The 25,459-nt window shown below is 35.8% G+C and overlaps 1 protein-coding gene across 2 annotated transcripts in view; it reads right to left on the bottom strand.

The window, feature by feature from the left end:
* Nucleotides 1-25,459, bottom strand: part of TINAG (tubulointerstitial nephritis antigen) — an 82,462-nt gene that overhangs the window by 37,875 nt on the left and 19,128 nt on the right. For both annotated transcript variants that reach the window (XM_037055089.1, XM_037055093.1), the window contains exons 5-9: nt 17,319-17,442; nt 13,448-13,598; nt 11,221-11,401; nt 9,082-9,127; nt 2,811-2,934 (exon numbers count right to left, since the gene is read on the bottom strand). In XM_037055089.1, coding sequence (XP_036910984.1) covers nt 2,811-2,934; nt 9,082-9,127; nt 11,221-11,401; nt 13,448-13,598; nt 17,319-17,442 — 626 coding nt within the window. The remainder of the gene's footprint in view (nt 1-2,810; nt 2,935-9,081; nt 9,128-11,220; nt 11,402-13,447; nt 13,599-17,318; nt 17,443-25,459) is intronic.

Below are 25,459 nucleotides of genomic sequence, written 5' to 3'. Positions count from 1 at the left end.
TAGATTAGATTTTTTTTTAATCAGGCAAAAGACATATAAAGAATAAGAACTATTCAGGAAAACTGGAGAAATCAGACATAGATATAAGAAGTTAGAGACATGAAGTCTCTGAATACAGGTCAAAGAAAATCTTAAAAGGCAACCAAAACAAAAGGAAGAGAAAAATTTTTTTAAAAAACCACACATTTCAGCCCTGGCTGGTGTAGCTCAGTGGATTGAGCGCGGACCTGTGAACCAGACGATCGCGGTTCAATTCCCAGTCAGGGCACATGCCTAGGTTGCAGGCCAGTTCCCGGCAGGGGCCAGTTCCCAGCAAGGGATGCACGAGAAGCAACCATACACTGATGTCTCTCTTCCTCTCTCCTTCCCTTCTCCTCTAAAGATAAATAAATATTAAAAAAAAAACACACACATTTCAGAGACAAAAGCTCTTTGGAGAATGAATACTAAATACTCCAATAAACATTCAAGAATAGATGGGACAGAGTGGAGGAAAATCATATACAATGAAATGAAATCATACACAAATGAAATAAAATAAATAATATTAAAATATGAAAGGACATATAGAGGGTCCAGCTATGAATAATATACATTTTTAAAAGTGAATATAGCTAATTCAAGAACAAAAGAAAGATTAATATGAGTATTTGAGTAGAAAGGGTCATATCACTTGTAAGGAGACAAAAACATCTGGTTGAGCAGAGATTCTTTTGCAGGAAAACCCAGACCCAGAAACCCTTGAGCATTATCTACAAAGGTTTAAAGGTTCTGTAGTCCCAGAATTTTATACTTGTTAAAGTTATTCCTGAATAAAAAGGAAACACTTTCTCAAGTTTTCAAGACATTAGAGACCACAGGCATGAAGAGAGAGCCCCTCCTGATTAAAAATGAAATTCACTGACTAAAATATTTAATAAAAATTAAACTCAAGGTTAGAAGGTATTTGCTTATCAGTAACTCCATTAATATGTAAGAAATGATAAACTATGTATATTGTGATTTCAGAGAAGAATGCAAATTTTGCAATCCCTTAATATGTAAAAATAATATTACTAATAATATAAGATATAAGAGGAGTTAAGGTGGGAAGAAGTATAAGAATGATGAATTTTCTCATCTTGTCTCATAACAAATCAATATAATCTAAAGTTGAAATATGAAGCTAAAAATGAATTATTACTCGCCACTAATTCTTTTAATATATGTTTCTTAAGTATAAAGTTTTCTTTTAGAAACTAGTATCTCTTATGTTAAAGAATCAAAAATATCTTATTTTACATTATTTCACTATATTTCCTTAAATTCAAGTAAAATTAATGGGATCGTTAGCATTTTAAAATGCCATTAACTTATATTATCTTTCTATTTTTGTCTCTCTAAATTTTCACCAACAGGGAGAGGAAGACAGAGAGACTTTCATGACATGCTTTTCACCAAATGTTTATAATGACTTCGGAAATTCAGTATGACTAAATGGAAAAGTAAAATGCCCAGTGGGTACAGGAATACAAAAACTGGCACTTTTCTATGCTGCTAATAAAAATGTTAGCAAAATTGTCCTTGTCATAAAACTTTAAGGACTTTAGTATTCTCATTTTCCTATAAAATATATCTGGTTTTCTATCTAGCCATCTTTCTCTAAAGCTATATATTGAGGAGGTCAATAAACTATTCCAAATTCTTAAGCAAGGGTATCACTGAATAGTGAAATTATCCTTACTATGTTTCCCTCCCTCATCTGTAGTTGTTTTAATATTCTACATTAACTTGAAATATATTTCAATTCTAAGATCCACATATTTTCACACCCTTGAAATTCAGAAAAGCCAAACAAATCAGTAGTATCCTAGATTCAATAAAATGTAGTGATTTTATAATGGAAATATGAGAGCATTCACATAAAGGAGGTATGATGATTAAGGAGACGTTGCACATGTCAGTTCTACCTTAGAAATGACTCAGAGAGTTTCAACAATCAGTAAGGAGAAGCTAACAATGAGGTCATGGCAGAGGTTGTTTTTTTGTACAGGTTCAATCAAACTTAAACAGGAAGGGCATATTCAATAGGATTGAAGATGATTTACCATGTTAAGTAAGATGAGCAAAGTGAGAGTCTGGGATGAAAACACAACAACAACAAAAAATCCCAAAAATCTTTCCTGTAGCGTTTCATTTGAATTGGAGTGAGACATTATGAGAAAACACTTGCCCAGTGGGCAGACAGAATGGCATGGGAAGGCACAGAAAAGCAGTCTCAGAAGGCCACACTCTTTCTGAGTGGGGTCTATTTATGAAATTACTTAACTATCAAAATGTAACCAGATTTTGAGCCTGTTTCTTGCCAATGCAGGACTGAAGATATTTTACTCACAAGTTTGATAAATATTAATTTCACAATTCTCACATAAATATAGAAAATAATTTTATACTGAGTTAAAGGTGACTCTACCCTCTCTTCCTGCTTAATCTTTACTATTTGTAATTTTATCCAAAACCTTTCCACCAAATTAACACATTTTGGACTTCTACCCTTCCCTCAAGTATGCATAGGTAAAATATATCATTGAACTACTGTATTTTCCTTGTCCTTGGAACAGATTCTTAGGACACATTTGCAAGTAAGTGAGAGGCAAGGAATGGTCATTCCTCAGAATTTAAACTTATCCTTTCACTGAACTGAATTTTAAAATAGTGACTAAGGACTTTTAAGGTTTAGATAATTTTAAATTTTATCAGATTCTTGCAATATAAAGGGGAATTAATTTCATTTTCCAAAAGTGTTAAATGAAGATTTTAAACTGCCTTACCCAGTGAGTTTGACTGCATGTGTCCGAAGCTTTCGATGCTTTTCTGATTCTTCATTTGTGCTGGTGACATGTCTGTATATCCCTGACTTATAATGGAAGAAATCCTCGTGGACTTGCATGATGGCTAAAACAAAATTCAAGAGGTAAAATGATATGGTTAAAATGTAGTATTTAAAAATTAGCCTCTAGAAACCTCTAGAAATTAGCCTGGAAGAGTAAGTGGGTAAATTGTCAGAAGTAGAATTTTTAAAAATAATATTTTATTGATTATTTTAAAAATAATATTTTAATGACAATCAGGACAGTTATCCTGATTTTCCCCCGTTGACCTCTCCACCCAGCACCTCCACTTCCCCTGGCAATCTGCCAACCATGGTTTTAGTCCACCAGTCATGTGTATCCGTTCTTTGGCTACTCCATTTCCTACACTGCACTTTACATCCCCGTGGCTATTCTGTAACTACCTATTTGTACTTTTTAATCCTCTTACCTCTTTACCCATTCTCCCACACCCCACTCTTATCTGGCAAGCATCAAAAAGCTCTCTGTATCCATGATTCTGTCTGGTTTTTTTGTTTGCTTCCTTTGTTTTTTAGATTCAATTGTTGATAGATATGTATTTATTATCATTTACTGTTCATAGTACTGATCTTTTTCTTAAATAAGTCCCTTTAACATTTCTTATCATAATGGTTTGGTGATGATGAACTCCTTTAGTTTTTCTTGTCTAGGAAGATCTTTTTCTGCCCTTCGTTCGACTCTAAATGATAGCATTGCTGGCTAGAGCAATCTTGGCTGTAGGTCCCTGCTTTTCATAACCTTGAATATTTCTTGCCAATCCCTTCTGGCCTGCAAAGATTCTTTTGAGAAATAAGCCAACACTCTTATGGGAAATCCCCTGTAGGCAACTAACTTCTTTTCACTTGCTTCTTTTAGGATTCTCTCTTTATCTTTAAGCTTTGGCATTTTAATTATGATGTGCCTTGGATGAGGCCTCTTTGCTTCCATCTCGTTTGTGTCTCTTTGTGCTTCCTGGACTTGCATGTCTGTTTCCTTCACCAAATTAGGAAGTTTTCTTTCATTATTTTTCCAAATAGATGTCCAATTTCTTGCTCTTTCTCTTCTCCTTCTGACACCCCTATGATGCAAATGTTGGACTTCTTGAAATTTTTCCTGAGGCTGCTTGTACCATCCTCATTTAGGGGGAGATTCTTTTTACTTCTTGTTTTACCAATTGCTTCCTTATGCTCCAAATCATTGATTTGATTCTTGGCTTCATCAATTGTTCCTTATTTCAATTAGCATATCCTTCATTTTTGACTGGATCTTTTTTATGCTGCTGAGTTTTCTCACTGAGTTCCTTGAGTACCCTTATAACCAGTGTTTTAAAGCTGGCATCTGACATATTGTTCCTCTACATTTTGCTTAGCTCCTTCTGGAGTTTTAATCTTTCCTCTCGTTTGGGCCATGTTTCTTTGTCTCCTCGTTTTGGTAGCCTCCCTGTGTTTATTTCTATGTATTAGGTAAAGCTGCTTTGACTCTGTATCTCCATAGTATTGCCTAATATAGTAGATGTACTGTAGGGTCCAGTGGCACAGACTCCCCATCATCCAAGCTGAGTACTTGGGGTGCATGCACCCTTGGGCTGAGTACACCCTCTTCTTGTAGTTGACCTTGGTTGCTGTTAGCAGATTTACCCAGGCCAGTCAGCCGCAAGGACTGTGGAGGATCAGCTATACAGGGGCAGGATGGTGATGATCTATTATGGTCTGTAGCTGTCCACTAGGTTCACAGTCTCTGGGGTTTCCTGCGTGGTACAGGACAAGGTCAGCTCCCACCTGTGTTCTGCTTGGGGCCACCCTGTCTGATTGGTAAAGCAATCTGAGGGGGGCTGCTACTAGTGCTGGGCTTGGAGATTCCCATGCAAAGCCAACCTGTGAATCTTGGCTTGCTTCTGCTAGTGCCAGGTCTGGGGTTGTTGCTTCTTTGAGAGGTTTTAGGAAGTTTTGCAGTATGAGCCAAGATTAGTGATTCACATGGAAATGCAGCTTGAGTGGGCCCAGAAGTTGGGTGGAACAGAGTCTTTGGGGATCTCCAAGGTGGATCAAATCATGTTAGTCAGGTTGATATAATAGTCTCAAATAGGGCACCAGCCTGCTGGTTCCATGGGAGGAGAACTCAGAAAAGGGACAATGGCCTCTGCTCACCCCAAGAGACACTTCAGCCTCTCCCAGTATGCCACTGATGCCCTTCAAGCTGCCACCACAGCTCCGGAGGCTGAGCTCCAGCAGTCTGAGTAAATGTGTCCATGTGGGGATTCTGTAAGAGGAACTGCTTGGGGCTCCAGAAGTTTCTTCCACCAACTCAATTCCTGAAGTTGTGGGGAGTTCCTGGCACTGGAACCCTGGCCTGGGGGCCTGGTGTGGGGCTGGGACTCCTGGGTTCTGAGATACCCTCCCAAATTTTTATCTACCACATGTGGGTGTGGGACTACCCCATCCTGCATCTGCATCCCTCCTACAGTCTGGATGGATGTGGTTTCTTTAATTCTGTAGTGTAGAACTTCTGTTCAACTTGATTTCTGATGGTTCTGAGTGATGGCTGTTCTATATATTTTAGTTGTAATTTGTGGTTGTGCAAAGAGGTGCGTCATGTCTGCCTACACCACCGTCTTGACTAGAAGTCCCCCAGGAGTAGAATTTAAGCAGGGAATTTCCAACACAGCCTAATTCTAATTTCTGCTTAATGTAATTGGTCACAATATTTTCTTTTTTAATAGAATTTATTGGGTTGATGTTGATGAATGAAATTATTTCAGGTGGACAATTCTCTAATACATCATCTGTATATGATATTGTGGGTTCACCACCCCAAGTCAAGTAATAACTTACCCTCTTCTACCTCACCCATCCTTTCCTTCTGGTAATCACCACACTGTTGTCTGTGTCTATGAGTTTTAGAGGGTTTTTTGCTTAATCCTCTTACCTTTTTCACCCAGCCTTCTCCCCTGACAGCTGTCTATTCTCTATATCTATTAATCTGTTTCTGTTTTGTTTGTTAGTTTATTTGGAGAGTATTTTACTAAGTGAAATAAGTCAGTCACAGGAAACAAGTACCTTATGGTATCACTTATATGTGGCTGCAATACTTTGTTATTCTCTAATGAGAACAACTTTTAGTTGTTTGAGTAGTACTTAAGTATACATTATACCCTTGAAACACTACCTATTCTTAATTGATAGAGGTGCTATTATCAGCAGAGGTGTCCAAATCAGAGCCCATGGGCCACATGTGGCCCAGGACAGCTATGAATGAGGCCTAACACAAAATCATAAACTTACTTAAAACATGGAGATTGTTTTGTTTTTCTTAGTGTTTGTATATTTAATGTGTTGCCCAAGACAACTGTTCTTCCAGTGTGAGCCAGAGACGCCAAAAAGGTGGACACCCCGAACAAGGAATTGAGTTTCTTGCAGTGAAGAACCACCACACTTGACTAATGATTTGCAATTCTTCTATTAACCTTATACTTCACCAAAACCCTCTTAAAACTCCAATTAAGCTAGCAATGAAGGGTAAGACTGGCAAGCTGAGCTTAAAGTAATTGTCTCTAATCCTTAGAAATAAGTACAAATCTTTCTTTAGTGAGCTAATATTAAAAAATCAAACTGTTGGCAAAAGAATGTCATCCTCCCAGCTCTGGAGAGCTATCCTTTGGAAAGTAAAACTTAAACTTTATGAAGTTCTTCTTTGTGCCCTCCCCTAGATTACTTTTTTTCTGCACTGTGCACTTTGTGGAAGGGCTTGGGCAATTCAAGGTGAAGACTTTAAACATCACTGCTAGAGGATGTGAGCAGCAAGATAAGGATACCTTCATAACTGTGTACAATGCTTGTCTATCTCCTGTGTAAAAATCCTTATTTATCTTAGTTTAACATGCATTTTAAATAAAACAGGAACTAAAGTCACTGGCTAAAATGAAGCTTCTACCCCAAAGTCAAAAATAACTTTTTAATGTTCCATGCTTTTTCTGATGCTGTTCAAATATTCTCAAAAGAGATTAAAATTTTTTATCGACTTTAAAACACATTCCCATAGGTTTTTAAGAATTTATATAACTGTACTCTATGAAGATCTTTGCTTTTGTTCTCTTTCCATAACCTAAACTTATTTTTAATTCTACATATTTTGGAAGAATGCACACAGTGTTATTTATTCAGCACTCTGTTGCCTTTTATGTCCTTTTGCATCGAGACTAGAGAAATACACAACGTTAGCCAGGCAACAATGGGCAAACAATCACATTGCATCTACAGAAAGAAGAGTCAATCAGCATTTACAAAAATGGGAGAATTTGGTAGTGGTTTTCCTCGTCTATAGAACCACAGGCTTCTTTAGCTTTTCCCAACTCTCTTGTAACCACCATGAAAAAAAGTACACTTTTCATTTCTGAAACACACTGCCAACTAAAGAAAAATGGGTGAGAACTGATCACAATAAACTTGAGGGTGGCTTTTTCTTTCAGTTTCAGACACAAAAACAGACTTGGTGAGCCCACAAAGATCTAACTATTCAAAGTACTGCAGTGCAATTTTATTTGGGGGAAACTGCAGCAGACAGACAGAATGACCATATGCAGGGTGGAGCCCGCCTTCACTGCCGCAGCTCCGTCTTCCGCTCCTGGCTCAGGCTGGCAGGAGGGAGGCTCTCAACAAACATCTGTTCAGGGGATGTTAGATACTTTGCATTTCAATTTATTATTTTGAAATCGTATCTATTTTTCCTTGTTAAGTGAAATTCGCAATCATTTAAGTATATGACCATAAAAAAACCTAAAGTGTTTTCAGCTTTAAATGATACTGATCCAAATATCTTTTGACAGATGGGGGGAGACACACAGAGAGAAAGAGAGAGAGAGAACTTATAAAAGTAATAATTATGTGAAGATTCAGAGAGGTTAAATAACTTGCCCGAAGTCATTTAAGTAGCAAATATCAAAGTTGGATTTTTAAATTCATCCTTGAGTTCAAATGCCTGTACTCTTTCAAATTTGTCACACAAACTTCACTGCCTGAAGTATATATTTAAATTATACACAAATTGCTCTTCTCTTATAACAGCCAACAAAAATGACACAAATGCAAGGAGGAAAAAGTATTTGTTCTAGATTTTGTGTAAGGTCCCAGGTCTTTTTAAAAGTAAATATGGTTCTGGATATGTTTACTGTAAACTTCAGTTTTTCAATAAATGTTCAGTGGTGATAACAATAAATACGAATTATTCCAACACAAAAATCCATGGTTACTGCTAAATGTTGAATAAATACTAATTAGGTCGGCATTCAGCACTCCAAAAATGAAAGCTGGCCAACAGTTCCTTAGATATACATCAAATATTTTAAATTTAAGTTTTGGTTTACTTAAATTTCTTTGCTTAATTTAAATGTATTTGCTTTATCCTACTACACTGATAATATATTTTGCACCCTTCAACGTTCACAACCTGAACTTCCATTTCATGCCTTCTAGATTTGTGCTTCTGTGCTCTTGAAGACAATGTTTAGTACAGAGAATATATGCTGTGAATGTATCTTTAGCTATGCCACTGGTGCAATGTAAAATTAAATAAGGAGAGGAACTACATTTCAGAGGTGATATCTTAAAAATCAGTCAATGTACAGTAAATATTTTATTTTTTAATTTGCTATTTGTTTACTATCCATTACATGTTTATAAAATTGATAAAAATAGAAAGCCTTTTATAAAACACAAAATCATACTGCTTTACTTGATTTATTTTGGGTCTATAGAAAAAGAAAATTATCTACTTTATCTCTACTGCAAAACCTTGATTTTTTTCAACTCATTACCCCATCCATTTAAACTGAAGGTGAGAAAATTTCTAACACTATTATTGATGTTTAAATATGACCAAGCAATTAAATGAGCTTGTTGATCAGCATTTTGTGTTTGACTGTCTACTGAGATCAGGATCACTTTGGAAATATTTAACAGACTTTCATCAAATATGTCATGAATATGTAAGAATTCAATTTATGGGTGAACCTATTTTCTTAAAATAAAATGCACCTAATGACGTTACTAGGTGAATGTATTTTCCATGATTGCACTGACCTTCGAACAGTTGAACCCTTAGGAATTCTCTGAAAGTAAAAATTTTCTTTCTTTTATTAAGTCCCTTTTACACAAGCTAAAATGTAATATTAATTAAAGGAATAGATATCATGCAACTATATTTCATCCAAGCTTACCTTGAACTGGTCCATTGTGTATGATTTCTTTCATTATTTCAGTTTCCTAGAAGGAATAATATAATTGAGCATGGTCACTGTTATCAGAGCACACCAGGTCCATTGTCTGGTATGGGTTAGATGTTGTCCAATCAGCTTAGGGGTGATTGCACAACCCGGTGTGCCTTGCTGCTTGTCTTTAATTATACTTTGAAATACTCACATGTAAAACACCCTACTGATGAAGTTGTTAAAACAAAATGCACCCATTTATGTCACTGGCTTTAAGAATGATAATAAATTTTGGAATGGAGAGAAAATATAATAGCTTCTTATGGTGACAAAAAATAATTAAGTTGAAACCATGTTTAGCCCTGGCTGGTGTGGCTCAGTGAATTGAGTGCCAGCCTGCATACCAAAGGATTGCTGATTCAATTCCCAGTCAGGGCACATGCCTGGGTTGCGGACCAGGTCCCTGGTGGGAAGCGTATGAGAGGCAACCACAGGGTAGTATTTCTGTCCCTCTCTTTCTCCTTCCCTTCCCCTCTGTCTAAAAATAAATAAATAGTATCTTAAAAAAATAAAACCATGTTTAATTATTGGTGATTAGTGCTATCTCCATTCTTTTGACCACAGGAGCAATACCAGATGCATGCTTAGCAAACTTTCTGAGTAGGTTTAGCACACAAATGTTGCTACCCAATGTGTAATGCAGCCCTTAGTAAAGGTTATGCATTCATTCATACTTCTATGCACATGTATCACAAAGTATATACCACAGGAAACCAGGATAGTAACAAATATTGACCCTGAACCTATCCTCAGTATATTTATGTTTTGGTGGAATAGACAGTAACACAACTAACTGCATTACAAAATGATAAGTTCTGTTATAGATACAAGCTCAAAGTGCCATAGACACACACAAAAACAGAGAAATTAATGTCAAGAAAACCTCACAGAGAAGATTAAGTTTTGACCTGGACTTTGAGACGTATGTGGGATTTTACCAGATGGAAATAGGTGGGATAACCATTTTGGTAAGAAGAATCATCACTTGGCTAATTAGAGAAGCATGAAAGAATATGGTGTAGCTAGGAAGCAGACAGCAGTCCTTCAATCAGGTGCATTATGGGTGGGTAGAGGGGTAAATGCTGGCCAGACAAGAGTCTGCAAAAGCAGTAGTCAGAACCAAATCATGAAAGCCTGTGTCGTCATGAGAATACTGGACTGTATTCTGCAGGTAAGTGGAAGACTGTGAAGGTTCAGCTATTCTGAAAGTGAGAAGGTCTGGGTAGCACTGATACGACAGAGTAAAATTTGCCAATGCTTTTGATGCGACAAACTGGAATCCAAGGGTGCTTCTTCCTATTGCAGNCCAGATGGAAATAGGTGGGATAACCATTTTGGTAAGAAGAATCATCACTTGGCTAATTAGAGAAGCATGAAAGAATATGGTGTAGCTAGGAAGCAGACAGCAGTCCTTCAATCAGGTGCATTATGGGTGGGTAGAGGGGTAAATGCTGGCCAGACAAGAGTCTGCAAAAGCAGTAGTCAGAACCAAATCATGAAAGCCTGTGTCGTCATGAGAATACTGGACTGTAGTCTGCAGGTAAGTGGAAGACTGTGAAGGTTCAGCTATTCTGAAAGTGAGAAGGTCTGGGTAGCACTGATATGACAGAGTAAAATTTGCCAATGCTTTTGATGTGACAAACTGGAATCCAAGGGTGTCTTCTTCCCATTGCAGCTACGTCTACCTTAATTATTTTGTGGAGTAAGGCAAAAAAATTACAATGAGCTACTACAACAAATGAAATGTCAGCAAAAAGGGGGTTGATTGAGCTTTACTTGTCAAATATATTAATTAATTAAATCATTTTAAAACTCTAGTTCCATGTACATTTTTAAATGTAAGTCAATCATTTATACTGCCAATATTACAAAGATCAGAAATCATACCCAAATTGGAAGTCTTTAAAAAGCAGTTTAAGAATATCAAAAATTATACCTCAAATCATAGCATTATCTTAGAATGTTACCATCTTAAACAGTTCTTAAATAGTTTTAATAACAGCAGAGCTATAGATTCTGAAGTTAAAATTCAAAAGTTAACTTTTGAATTAAAGTTAACCACTATTGATTCATGCCATTTAGACTTACTTTGGAGGAGACTCTGTATGGAGGAGAGCATTGGTAGATCCTATTAGATTTCTCAATGATGTTGGGACATGGCTTTGTGGCATGCCGTTTTCCCCGCCCATCAGACCTGCTGGCCATGGCACAGCCATTACCAGTAGCATTCTGGTCCTTGAAAAGTGGGTAGCATGCATGAGATACCAGTCTGTGAGGAATAAGTGAAAAGGTAAAAGTAATATTTAGGAAATGCATAATATCCTACCTATATGCAATTTTATTGAGTAAACATTCTGTTTACTCACATGTGTAACTTTGATTCTAAAAGAGCAGTTCACTGATATTACATTATGCCCTGCCCCCCTCTTCTTTCTTCATTATAATTTTTTAAATCTTGCTTTAATTCACTTAAATAAGTAATTCTATCTACATTATAGAATTTCCTGGAGATGAAAAGTGACTGTCAATAAAATCTGTGGTAATATTAATAGAGGAAGTACTTCTTCATTCTGCATCTATAATAATGCAAAAAAGACAATACATTTTATTATATTTAGATGGGGTATTCTGATAAATTACATGTTTTATCATTGAGGGTATTTTTGCATTTTTATTAATTTATAGATACCCTCTCCTAAGACTTCAGCTATTATATGTCTGTAGCTCATGATACTTGGAGAAATAGTATATGTTAATATGATATTTAAAATTAATAAAGTCAAAAATTATCAGATGTTACACAAAAGATAAGCAATTTTAATCTCAAATTTTGAAACGGAACATAGAAAAGTACAAATTATTTTGCTCATTGAATAAAGAAGCAGATGGTAAAAAAATAAAACAACAGAATCAGCTATGAGATTATATGTGAGAGTAAGTGTTCGTGAGAGTAAGAAAATCTAGGCAAAGAGCATAATGAAAGCAGAGCCATTGAAAACACTGACTGCTTCAAAAAAAATCTTTCCTTAAATGGGATAATGAGAGCTTTCCACTGAATTGTGTCACCCCCAAATTCACATGTTCCGGCCCTAGTCCCCAGTGCCATGGTATCTGAGGATGGGATCTTTAGGAGATAATGAGCTTTCAATGAGGTAATGAGGTTGGGGCTCCTAATGGGATCATAATGGAATTAGTGTCCATATATGGACAGGAGAAATCTCTCCATCCCATGAGAAGATAATGAGGAGGTAAGCCAGTGAGAGGGCTCTCTCCAAAACTGAATTGGCTACACCTTGGTCTTGAGCTTCTCAGCCCCCAGAACTGTGAGCAATTAACTCCTACTGTTTAAGACACCCAGTCTATGCTATCTTATGTTAACCTAAGCAGACTAATACAACGAGACTTAGTTGGGTCTCAATGATCATTTTTATGAAGCTCCTAAAGGGTTTTAATTCTTATCATTGTACAAAACAGAAGCTAACAAGCACTAGTACACCAGGAAGGTATCAGCCCAAGTTGTCCGTTCTAAGTACTGCCTTAGTAGGCAAAACATACGAAAGAAATTTTTTAATGTATTACCACTTATCAGTATCTGACATCCAATTTTTCACAGCACATATCTGTTCTATAGCGGCGGCACAGCGCTCAGTGGATGAGGAAATAAAAGGTGAGCAGTACATATGTATACTACTAGCTCTCAACCACAGTTTACTTAGCCAAAGAACTCAGCTCTTAAGTAGATGAGCTCTCATAGACACAAGGGTGCTATGTGGATTATCAGGGTGCTTGAGAGTAAAGAAATGCAACCTGCCTTTTCTCTTCCAAGGGGATGGGGACAATTAATGAATGATATTGAAGAACTGAGGCAACTGTAAACTACTCCTTTATTTTATTCATCTAATTATTAATCTAACTTACCTTACATTATCTACTCATATACTTGGGTAACCAAAAGATTCAATGGAAATATCAGTGATATCAATTACTGTATTCACTTCATGGGGATTCAGTAGAGCCATTTGGCCCATAGAAACAAGAAGGCAGTGCTTACTTGACTCTATTAATTTGGCTAGGAAGTAGACATTATTTAAATAACTGTTGCCAATAGCTTATAAACTCAGTAGATACGTTATATATCTACTATATTTGGTATATATTTGTGTTATATATATCAAATATAACATATATTCATATAGATTTAGTATATATATTTGTACATTTTTATAAAAAATTGAAATATATATATTTTTTCTTTATTATAACCCTAAGAAGCCCTCATAAGAATCCTAGAAATACATGTTGGGTAGCTATTTACCCACGTTTTCTCAGGTACCACCAAGCCCTATCAATGCTTCCGCTGTTGCATCCGTGGCGGTTCTTGGCACAGCAAGAAATCAAGTTCTGAGGAGACAGATTGGCTGTGTATCGCCCCTTAGACTGAATTGCTATTCGGTCAGCAGCCACACCTATTTCAAATAAAATATGGGTTAATATTAAAATGGCACATGATATTTCTAATAATTCGCATATCCCTTTTTATTTTGAACCCCAAACCAGTGTTCTAATCTTTATATAATTTAAAATTAAGGCAAAATATCATTAATATATTTATAAATTCCAATAAGTTAACTATATCATAATTCCAGTCATAAATTTTATCTGATTTGTTCTTTTATCTGGTATTGTTCTGTTATCTTATCAACTTCAAAGACTTTTCTACTTCCCTGTTTCTTTCATGTTCCATATACCTCTGAATTCTTCATTAAGAAATCAGTCAAGTGACTTTAGGGCCAGAGCTATATGTTACTTACATTTGTATCTCCTGCACCTAGAACAGTACCTGACATATAGTCAAAAATAAATGTATGTTTTTTTAAATGAATGTAACTGAACTAAGGAAATCAGAAACACTTATTATAGAAATATTAATTGGCAATTCATCTATGTTAATCTGATGTATTGGAATAAATTGAATTTTTGCTATTTAAACAGATATATAGTTTAATTGCCCAAGAGACCATTCTTAAATTATCCAGGTAATATGAATCTACCTTATAAAACATCCAAAACCTACATAGCACACTTTTATTGTGTGTATTACATTCTTGAAAATCATGATCTTAATCTTATTTTAATAGACTCTGAATATATATATATACACATATATATGTGTGTGTACACCCATATGTATGTATACACACACATATATATGTATACACACACATATATATGCCTTTTATCATTGAACTTTATACTCTTCTGTTTAAATAATTTCCCAGCATGGTTGCTGTTCATCAATTCATCTCTCTCCCAAACCTATATGTATTGACCACCTACTAGATGACAGCTGTGATAAGCACTAGAAATTATAATGATGAACAAGAAACAAGATAGTCATACTAATCAATCAGTAGCAGAAAACTATACATGTTTTCATTTTGATCATGCTACCATGATAAACCAGTATGAGTAATAAGATCACAGAAAAAAACTGGGGTGGGTGCCATTTTGGTACAGAGGCTTTGTCATCATCTGGTATAGACATCATCGGTCTCGATGTCTAGTCTCTTTTAATTAAAGAGAACACAGTCATAACCTTTCTTCTATCCAACCAACCAATTTTTTCAGAAAAAGTTATTGCTTTTGCCCATCAAAATTGTCTGGATACTACAATCCCTCAAAGTGATAATATTAAATCATTGTAAACTAATTTATTTTAAATAATTCAGCTACATAGGTATCTCTGTATAGACACGGTTTTTGTGGAAGTGCTGCACACTTCCCCATGCAAAGGCCGGAGCGTTTCCGAGGCTCCATGTGCGTTGAGTCTGTATCCTCCTCCTTCCTTCTCAATCCCAACTATTACTGGGCTAGGAGATATTTCATAGAAACATATAACATTTTACTGTCACCTCCGCTATTCTCAATAAAATAATTCCCTTCTCCACAAAAGAAAACTGAAATCCTTTGATGCTTTGACGTTCTATACAAAAGTTCAGAATCAGGTATAAATTTTTGAAATGTTATTGTAACTGTTCTTTGGCTCAGAATATACTTTACAATGTAGAGAAAACAATACTCAAGAAGTCAGAAAGCTGGCTCCCAGGATCATTTCTGTTACTGCTTGGATTTTGGCTCTGGGTGAACCACTTCACCTATATGTGCCTCTTCTACAAAACCAAAGACTTGAAAATGGTGACCTTGAAGATCCCTTCCAGCCCCATGAATCTGGAAATTTCAACTAAAGAATAAATATTTTAAATTCTGACAGAATGCAATACGTTGCTCTGATACAGACATTTCCGAACATCAGTGAAGGTTGAACCAAAATTCACCAGAATACCTAGGAAAGGTCAGAAGATTAAAGAAGGACTCAGTTTAGCAAATTGTTTTTCAGTCTTTTTACAGAAACTTTTATTGGGCTTTACCTCTGGGACACATTTTATTATTTTCTCTTCTTATGTCACTCTATCTCTAACTTCACCCTGTGGCTCGTACCACTGCCACCATTTCCAGCTGCTTCACCCCCTCGGTTTCTCACACCGTGCTGGAATTTTATGTGACTCAATAACTATTTATTTACATACATATGTATTTTAATGTCCTATTTCCTCCATTTTATAGCTTTTAGCTTCTTTAAAAGACAATTATTGTTATTTTAACTACTGCTCTTGACAGAATTTCCTAGATTTTGATAATAACCTAGTTCCTTCTTTTCTTTACTCAACACTTTCAAAAAAATAGCATCGGCCTTATTTTCCATGGTGAACACACAAGATACAAAACTGTATCCTCTGAAACCATAATAGTGCAGAAAACTCCTCTCTGTTGTTTTGGTGAGTTAGATGAGGGGACAGATGCAGACTTAGTCCAGCGCCGAGGCCTACTGAGGGTCTGTGACCTAGGGATCCCAAAACACACTGTCTAAATCAGCCCAGCGAGTTTACTCTCAGCGTTTCACCATCACCGTCTTCCCTAAGACATCTTCAGAAATACTGGTCTTCCCTAAAGTTAAAGCAAAATTCTTACATATCCTAGGAGGTGTAATACATTAACCACATGAATATAGAATGACAAATAAATTATCCGATTAAATCTCTTTCCACCCATCTGCACCAAGGCTCAATGAGGTCCCCCTGATTATCTCTACTATAGTGAGGCAAACACCAGACAGTCCAGGAGTGTTTATCCTGGGGGAGTGGGCAGTAGCACCGAGTTAACAGAGGGAGCCCCCAGGAGGCGACCGTGGCTAATGGCACTATTTCTACAACAAGCCAGTTGATACCATGAAGTAATGCTATTTACCCAAAGCTTTCATTCAGCACTTGTCCATCCCAAGGAATGTCACTCTTCAGAGCTCGCTCTTCTAAGAGTCTCTGCATTTATTCGACAATGCTTTAGGTGCTTAGACTGGTTTCGAGTGCTCTTTTGGAATTACCTTTAAAGCTTAGAGCACAGTTTCATGAAGGGCTTTGATAGCAGCCAATAAATATTGTGTTAGTGTGGATTTAATTGCTGGAATGTGTACTCCTTGGAGGATTACTTGGAGACCAAATCTGGTTATTAACCTGAGTACTGATTTACTGGACTTGCAAAGTTACACAAAAATAGCTATAAAAGATATACTGTTACACTTTTGAATGATCAGCAACATTAATTGAGAAATTACTCTTATTAGAAAACCAGTTGTATTACTTTAAACTCAGAACCTTTATATTTATTTCTATCTAAAGTGAGATTAAACCCATTTAATCCTTTATCAGTTAATTCTGGTCTTACTTTATATCAAATTAGTTTACCAGTTTTAATATATTTTTAAAAGAAAAGAGTTTAAGAACTGTGTGGGTGTGTGTGTATTAGTATTATAATATGCATTAAAAAGGAACCTTAAGCCCCTCTAATTATCTGGCCTTAATTCTCAAAAAACAAACAAATTTGGCAACTTTTCTTCATTGTTCTTTTGATTTACTCTCTACTTAAGATTAGGCCCTACAGAACCATTACCAGAGTCAAATTGATTTTTATATAATCTTCAGGTTGCTTTCTCTGGTAAAAATAAAATTTTATTTTAATTAACCAAACATTAATTCTTAAATATTCTAAATTTTCAACCCTTTCCATTACTGCCACAGGATCTGGAGGCAAAAGGAAAACACATAAGAAAGTAATTAAAATGACGTTATTACTTGCAGTGGAAAATGCCCACGATGCAGCACAATTCTTTTGATCCAGTGGGCCATGAATCCATCCAGGCCATTTATAAGAAGCAACAAAAAACTCTGGAAGGTCACTTACTGCAGGTAAAGGAGCCTACAGAAGAAGCAGCATATGTGTCAGATTTTTTTTCAAGTGCAACGCAATAACCCTTCTAAGAAAAGTCCATGCCCTTTTATAATGTTTGCTATTACTTTTTATTTTGTACCTTGAAGTTGTCTGAGCGGTATCCTGAAAAAGCATTAGTTATATCCAATTTCTATTTCATATATGTTTAAAAAGGATAATTCAATACAGGGAATCATTGCATAGTGCAAAATCACAACAACAGTACACGGAATGCTTTTCTGGGTGACCATAGAGTATGATAATTTTGGCCAATGCTTGTCATCTTAAATCAGCACTTTGGGCATCCTTGTGAAAGACCACATGATGGTGTTTAAATTTGGCCTCATAACTAATGCTTACTTTTATGTCTCTCCTCTGTTGGAGAGTGTGTGTGATTCAAAATCAATTTTGAAACAATGCCTTCGTGGCAACTATGCATTAACACACTTGGAGACACAAGGAACAGCAATTTTACACCAATTACTGGGAAACAAAACTGGGACAAATTGGTCGACATTTACAAAACCTTTGAGGATTAAAAAGGACGTCAGAAAATGTGTAACACCAAGTACACAATACCACTGGGTCTTAAGAGCCTGTATCAAAGTCCTGACAGAGTCGATTTCAGCCGTTCTCTTTCCAAGAAAATGAATTAAATGCTATAGACCTTGTTCTGTTCAAGTCACTCAAAGAAAATCTAAAACCCAATGCCCTGTTCTTTTTCAAACTTTTCTAAAAAGTGATAAGCTTCACTTCCATAAATAATCAGAACTCAAACCAAGTAAGGATCTATTGTTTTTATCACTTATGCATACACACATATTCACACACGTATGCATTTTTTTAGACTGATTCTATTTTGAGGCTTTCAAGTTTTTAAGCATTTTAATACTTAGTATTTTATTTCCTCTTCTCAGTACCTCTAATATAATCAGAGCAAATATTACTCACTCTATTTTGTAAATGAGGAAACAAACTTCTAAAAGTTAATGACATGCTAAGGCCTCTCAGTTACATAAGAAGTAGCCTTGAAATAGACCCAGGTACCCAGGTTTTAAAATTCTTAACACTATGTTCCAATTATCATTTCCCTACTTTGTCAGGAACACACAGAGGCTTTGCAACAGAAGTAAAATTTCCATGAAAGCTAAAATGTTACCTATTTAAAAGTTTTATCATTGTACATTGAATAGGACAAACTATTAACCCAATATATTGCAAGCAAAATTACTCCTGACAAATATATAATACTTTTAAAGACTAAAGTAAAATTGAGAATTTACATATCTGCTTGAAAAGGTATCCATCCAAAATATTTATAAATTTGAAGTCTAATGAGAAAGTTCCATTTTGATTTGAAGAAGGATTATCACTTGATAAGAAAGTTACTAAATCCTGAGTTCCATTACTAAGCACACTGTTATTTAGGTGATGGGAGGAAAGTGATAGAAAACAGCAGACAGATCACAGAAGAGCGCCTGCATGAAAACTTGACGAGCGGTAGCGTAGAAATCCCACTGACTTTGGATTGTAGGCCATTAGACCGACCACATCACAAACACTCATAGTTGGGGCTGAATAAATTTACTGCTCTGAATAGATAGTTTGAGGGACATAGACTCAGTCTTCTAAGGGGTCTTTCTAACTGGGACAGAAATACAGTAGCCCTCCCTTACCAGTGGTTTTGTGGTCCATAGTTTCAGCTACCCAAGTTCAACCATGGTCTGAAAATATTACACGGGAAATCTCAGAAATAAACAACCCATACATTTTAAATTGTATGCCATTCTGAGTAGTGCCATAAAATCCCGCACCACCCTACCCTGCTCCACTCCATCCGGGCAGTGCATCGTCCCCTTGTCCAGTGTATCCATGCTGTATACACCCCCCACCCATTGCTCACTTACAAGTCCCCTTGGTTACCAGATCAGTTATCACAGACAGAGAGGCAGAGACCACATTCACATAACCTTGATCACAGTATATTGTTGTGAATTGTTCTATTTTATGTTTAGTTATTTTTATTAATCTCTTACTGGGCTTACTTTTTAAGTTAAAGTTTATCATTGTTCTCTATGCATGGGAAAATATAGCATATATAAGGCTTGGTACTATTCACGGTTTCAGGTATACCCTGGGCGCCTTAGAACATATCCCCCGTGGGAGGCTGCTGTACACATTTCTCCTGCAACCCTCATGCCTTCCAATTTTATTAGTGGCTTTTGAATGTGCTTTAAAGCAGTTATAATACTCAAGTTTCCAAGAAAATAGATGTTGGTTTTTATATTATTGCTTCATCATTCTTAATTCATGCCATAGCTAGGATATTTCCCTTCTCTGTTGAAGCAATAAAGATATAACCATTACTTCAAACACACTTCAGCAGGACTGAGTTATTTGAACGTCCACATTCCAGCACCTACCAGAGAGCTCTGTGCATGAGAGGTATTCAATATATATCTGGTGATAATAAGAAAATAGCTATCTATGTGGTAGATTTCATCTTTTAAAAAAATCAGGTTTAGCCCTGGCTGGTGTAGCTCAGTGGATTGAGTGCGGGCTGCAAATGAAGGGGTTGCAGGTTCGATTCCCAGTCAGGACACATGCCTGGGCCAGGTCCCCAGTAGGGGCCATCTGAGGGGCAACCACACACTGATGTTTCTCTCCATCTATTTCTCCCTCCCTTCCCTTCTCTCTAAAAATAAATAAATAAAATAATTTAAAAAAAATCAGGTTTACCCCTATGGGCACATGAAGTTAAATTATAATACAAGCACCCATTTTTGTTATTATCACTTACAGTGTTCAAAAGTTAAAAGTATAAATGACTAATCCTTCTATTTAGATAAAGCAGTAGAGAAACAATATGTAAACTAACATTTTTATTGAAAACATTTTTATCAACTCACTAAGCCAGATCAATTCATGAAGCCCACCTTTTGGGTCTTTCAAGATTTTTTACCACTTATTTGATTACTTTTTTCCTAAAAATAAGCCTGGTGGAGATATATTACTTTGCAATTTTATTTGCTTTATGATACTACATAATCTGATATAATAAACACAGAGGACATTTTGTATCTCATTGTTATATAATTACTATTTTTACATTAAATTATTACATAATTTTCCTATGAAGTGAGTGCTTTTTAGAGCCTACAAATTAAGGTAAACACCACAGAATAGCAGCTTTCAGGAACTGGTAACAGGAATTTAGCTTCAAAAATACTTTTTTGTTTGTTTGGCCAAAAGTTAGCTTAATAAAGTAAGAGTCAAGAAGATCAGCTGAGAGTGACAGAAATTACAAAATGACAATCGCAAAAATAGGTAGATACTTACATTTAAAAAAGATCATTTAATCATAATCTAATTATATTTCCAAATGAGCAGTAGTCAAACTTGAGGTTAAATTTGAATGGTCTCCCTACTTCAATATTTCCATTTAGAAATTAGTGATTAAAGATATTGTGAACCAATATTAAAGTTAAATGCAGTGGTTAACCCTGGAGAATTTTTTACAGTAATTCCTGCATTTAATTCAATCAAAATTTCTGAAAGAGTAATCAGAACAATCTCAGAGCAGCTTGAGAACAAACTAGTCAAATTCTGGACATTCTAGACGTTCCTACTACGAGCCCATATTTACACAATATCCATCATGTGAATCACTCCCTGTATTTCCAGTTGCACTTTCCTCCATTGACATTTGGGTAATCAGAGAGACCAGAGAATCAAAGGAAGGCAACAGACAATATCATTCCATGCTGACCTCACAATCTGAGGCCATACACACCAAGAAATTTCTTCTAAACTATTTGATATTGGAGAGGAAAGAGCTAATTTTCTGGTTGCTAATGGCGAAATGAATTTTTTATCTTTAACAATAGTTGCCTTTGTGCCTTAACTCTGAAGGAGTTGCGCTTTGATATTTCTCTACTTTCTGTTTATAGATTGATTTTTTAAATGATCTACTTCTGGTAAATATCAATACTCAGGAAAAACACCAGAGCACGTAGTGTTAGTTCGCCCCTCTTTCCCCCTTCACAGGCTTCCTCTGTATTCATAGCAAGAACGATCTAAGTTCAGTACACACAAGCTTAAAAAACAACTAGATTCCCAAGCCCCTTTTGGCTACTGGGTGTAGGATATAAGACAAAGTGTCACTGAGAGAGTCTGAGAACTTTCCTGAAAAGACATCTGACACTTTGCTTTTACTACTTTTTAGTGATTTCTTTTCATTTTGCTGCTGTTAAGAATTTGGGTATAATAGATAAACATAGAACAACCTTCTTGAACCATTTTATGGCCTTGGACATAAAGGCTCTGGAAAATGGAACAAGAAAAAAAGAAATCTGAGAATCCAACAGCAAGAAATGCAACTCTAGCAAAGGACCACCCACCCCAGAACTGCTGGTAAGAGATCAATTTCTATGTTATTCAAGATACTGTCATTTTGGACATCTGTCACTCTCAACTGAGTCTGATCATCACTAAAATAGCTCACATAACTGACATGAAAGCTGCTAGGGCAAAACCATACTCCACCGAGCCCAGGACATCAAATAGTAAGACACATCCCAATTTCAGAGGGTAAAAAAGTGAAGAAAATGTGCATCTAGAAATTGATGAACTATGATATGTCCTACAATGAGTTTCTACCAGCACTAGTTTTGAAGTATTATAATCAATCACTACAAAAGAAAGAGTTAATTAATCAAACAGTTCTGAGAAACAATGGCTTTGAAGATTAAATAGATTTTTCTCCTCACTGCAATGTGTTTTATAAAGTATCTAAGACTGTGAGTCTGGAATGAATGAAAATAATGTTCATGAAGTGTTTTATTTTATCTCACATTATTTTTATTGTGACGCAGATCAAAGAACTACTGTTTCATAAAATAAACTTTGAGAAGAACCATACTTTGAACTAGATAGACCAAGGCTTAGGGAGGCCAGAAAGCAGGAGTCTATATCCACATAACAAATCACTTCAGAAATCTACTTTTTAGCAGCTCTAAATATTTGCTGCTAGAGAGGGACAAAATTAATTTTCATATTTCTTTTCGAAAATTTGTCTTGCATTGATCAGTTCAGCCTCATGGTGTTTTGTGCCCGTCACGTCCATTTAAACCACACCATTATGCATTCAACTGTGACTAGTATAGAAAATGAAACTGAAAATTCAGGACCTGATTTGAGAGCTAAGACATTCATTCTGCCACAAAATCAGTAGAATAAGGAGTGAGGCTGGGTGTATACTTCCTAAAATTTACCAAAGTGTTTGGGATTTCATTCAGAGAAGTAGGGAGAGAAAGAAAAGACAGACACTTGAGAAGACGTAAGTAATCCTTCAATGATCTCTGAATTTTAAAACTCTTAGGGACAGCAAAGCAACGAGCATCCTATTCTGCCCCTCACTCTTTACCTACACAGAGGAGGTGATTCTGAGATGAGGAGAGGGAAATAAGTACTTCAAGAGATTCCACTATGACCTTTGGCCTTGGCCTTGACCTGCAGCATTGATGGGCACCTACTGCACTTCATAAAATTATTGCAAAAGCCTGACGTCATTTGCCTCATGTGGAACTAAACATCAATTTTATGGGAAAAACAGTTTACTCAATGTTATATAATGAACATAACTATATAAATGTGTTTCTCATGTTTCTAGTCGGTGTTCCAGTTTCTACACAGCCTTCTGTTTATGCCAGTGACAAACATTGTTAGAATGGAGTGGAAGATGTTTGCTCAGGCAGGGTTATTACTAATCAAATTGAAAATTTCAACAACTTATGAAGAGTAAAAACTAAAATTGGTAATGACTTCACTTTGACTTTTTCCAAAGGTACTTCCCATCCCTCAGTTTTTGCTATCATTGAAATGTATTTTAGAAAGGAAAAAAAAACAATTTTTTCCTCTTATAACTAATGACTAGAGAAATAAATTCAGTCAGTCAAATGCTATGTGTTATCTAGACCATGATAAAGTATCCAGCTTACTAAATTTGCATTTATGATCGCTGGCTTTAAAGGTTATTACCTAACACATAAAATATTATTTTAGTTTAACAAACTGTAGGATAACAAACATTATTTTTCTTTTGCTAGTAGTGCCAACTAAAACACACTGAAGTCATTCAGACCCGCTGAGTGAGAAAAGATGTACGAGAAAGCTGTGAGTTTGACAAACAAAATTTAGAACAGTTTTATATACATCAGTCTCATATCATTCAATATAGTATAGCTACTGGTTTTAAATATTACATGAGGATTCTTAGTGTTTTAATAGTGCCCAAATAGCTTCACCTTAGATGTGACGCTTATCTGTAACAGCTTTTGCTAATTAACTTTTATTGTTCTCCCTGGAGAATCAGCAACAACAAAAAAATACTTTAAAAAGTGTCTGTTCAAGTCTTTCCTCATTTTTTAACTGGGTTAGTTGTCTTCTTAGAGTGAAGTCATGTGAGTTCTTTGTATATTTTGGAGATTAAACCTTTGTCTGAGGTATCATTGGCAAATATGTTTTCCCATACAGTTGGTTATCTTTTTATTTTAATGCCATTTTCTTTGGCCGAGCAGAAGCTTTTTATTTTGATGAGATCCCATTTGTTCCTTCTTTCCTTTATATTTCTTGCTCTAGGGGACATATCAGTAAAAATGTTGCTGCATGAAATATCTGATATTTCCCTACCAATGTTCTCCTCTAGGACTTTAATGGTGTCATGGCTTATATTTAAGTCTTCTATGCCACAGAAAGAAAGAAGGAGCTCCTACCTTTTGCAACAACATGGATGGAACTGGAAAGCATTATGCTGAGTGAAATAAGCCAGGTGTTGAAGGACAAATACCATATAATCTCACCTTTAACAGGAAGCTAAACAACAAAACAAACAAGCAAGCAAAATATTACCAAACACACTGAAATACAGAACAGGCTGACAGTGACCAGAAGGGAGAGGGGAGGGAATTTTAGGGGAAATAGGGGAGATATTTAGAGGAAGATATATAAAGGATACATGGACAAAGCTGAGAAGGGTGGAAATGGGGGGGAGGGAAAAGGACGGGGGTGGGATGGGATGGGAGTAATAGACAGAAAACTGTACTTGAAAAATAATCAAATAAATTTAATTTAAAAAAACTTTAAAATTTATTTTTAACTGAACTGCATATACAAATAAACTCTTAATTTCCCCTTTTCTGTTTGAAAATAATACATTTTTTCAAAATATTTGTAATATTTATAATAGGATATAACACAGTGGAGCTTTTTGAAGTTATTTTCCAAATTCAATAGCACTTGAATATTATATCTAGAAAAACAATCAGGCACAGAGTTGATTTGCTTATATTTGTTTTGATATGGTTTGATTTGATTTAGGAGCACAGTAGAAAAACTTTTAGATTCACCAGAGTTATATAAGGGTCAATAAATCCAGAGCTACACCTTTCTTTGTGAATAAAATGCGCTAAATAACAAGGCTTTGGATCATTTAGTCCTTACAGAATTAACCTATTTCAGAAGCTTGATATTCTCCTAAGGTTACTCCAAGAGAGAAAGAACTTACGTAATAATATTCCCTTAGTGCTTTACTATAGTCTAAGTACTGTACTGTGCCCAGCCCTTCTTGTTCAGTGTTTCATAGACTTCTTACTACCTTAAGAGCTACATACCACCGCTCTCACCATTTCAGAGAGGAGAAAACTGAGGCAAATAAGTGGAGGAGCCAGACCAACACCCAAGCACAGTGGCTGGATAGTATATGGAATAGTGCCACATGGGTAAACACACTGGCCTACACATTCCTATTAACAGACTTCAGCTATGACCTGTCTATTGGCTCAAAAGGACCTCAGTCAGTTTTGCATACAGTCACAATAATCAGTTGACTCCATTTTTTCCTGAGATACTGAGAATGTTCTTTTTTATACAAATAACCCTCTACACCCTCCACCACTCTAATGTCAATATTTTAGCTTAAATTAGCATTCCCTAAAATGTGTTTCAT

This window comes from Sturnira hondurensis, unplaced genomic scaffold (genome assembly GCF_014824575.4).
Source record: "Sturnira hondurensis isolate 20B ecotype Veracruz unplaced genomic scaffold, ASM1482457v3 Scaffold0000880, whole genome shotgun sequence".
Classification (NCBI taxonomy): Eukaryota; Metazoa; Chordata; class Mammalia; order Chiroptera; family Phyllostomidae; genus Sturnira; species Sturnira hondurensis.
The sequence above is the reverse complement of the archived record's forward strand: the minus strand, read 5'-3'. Positions and strand labels throughout refer to the sequence as shown.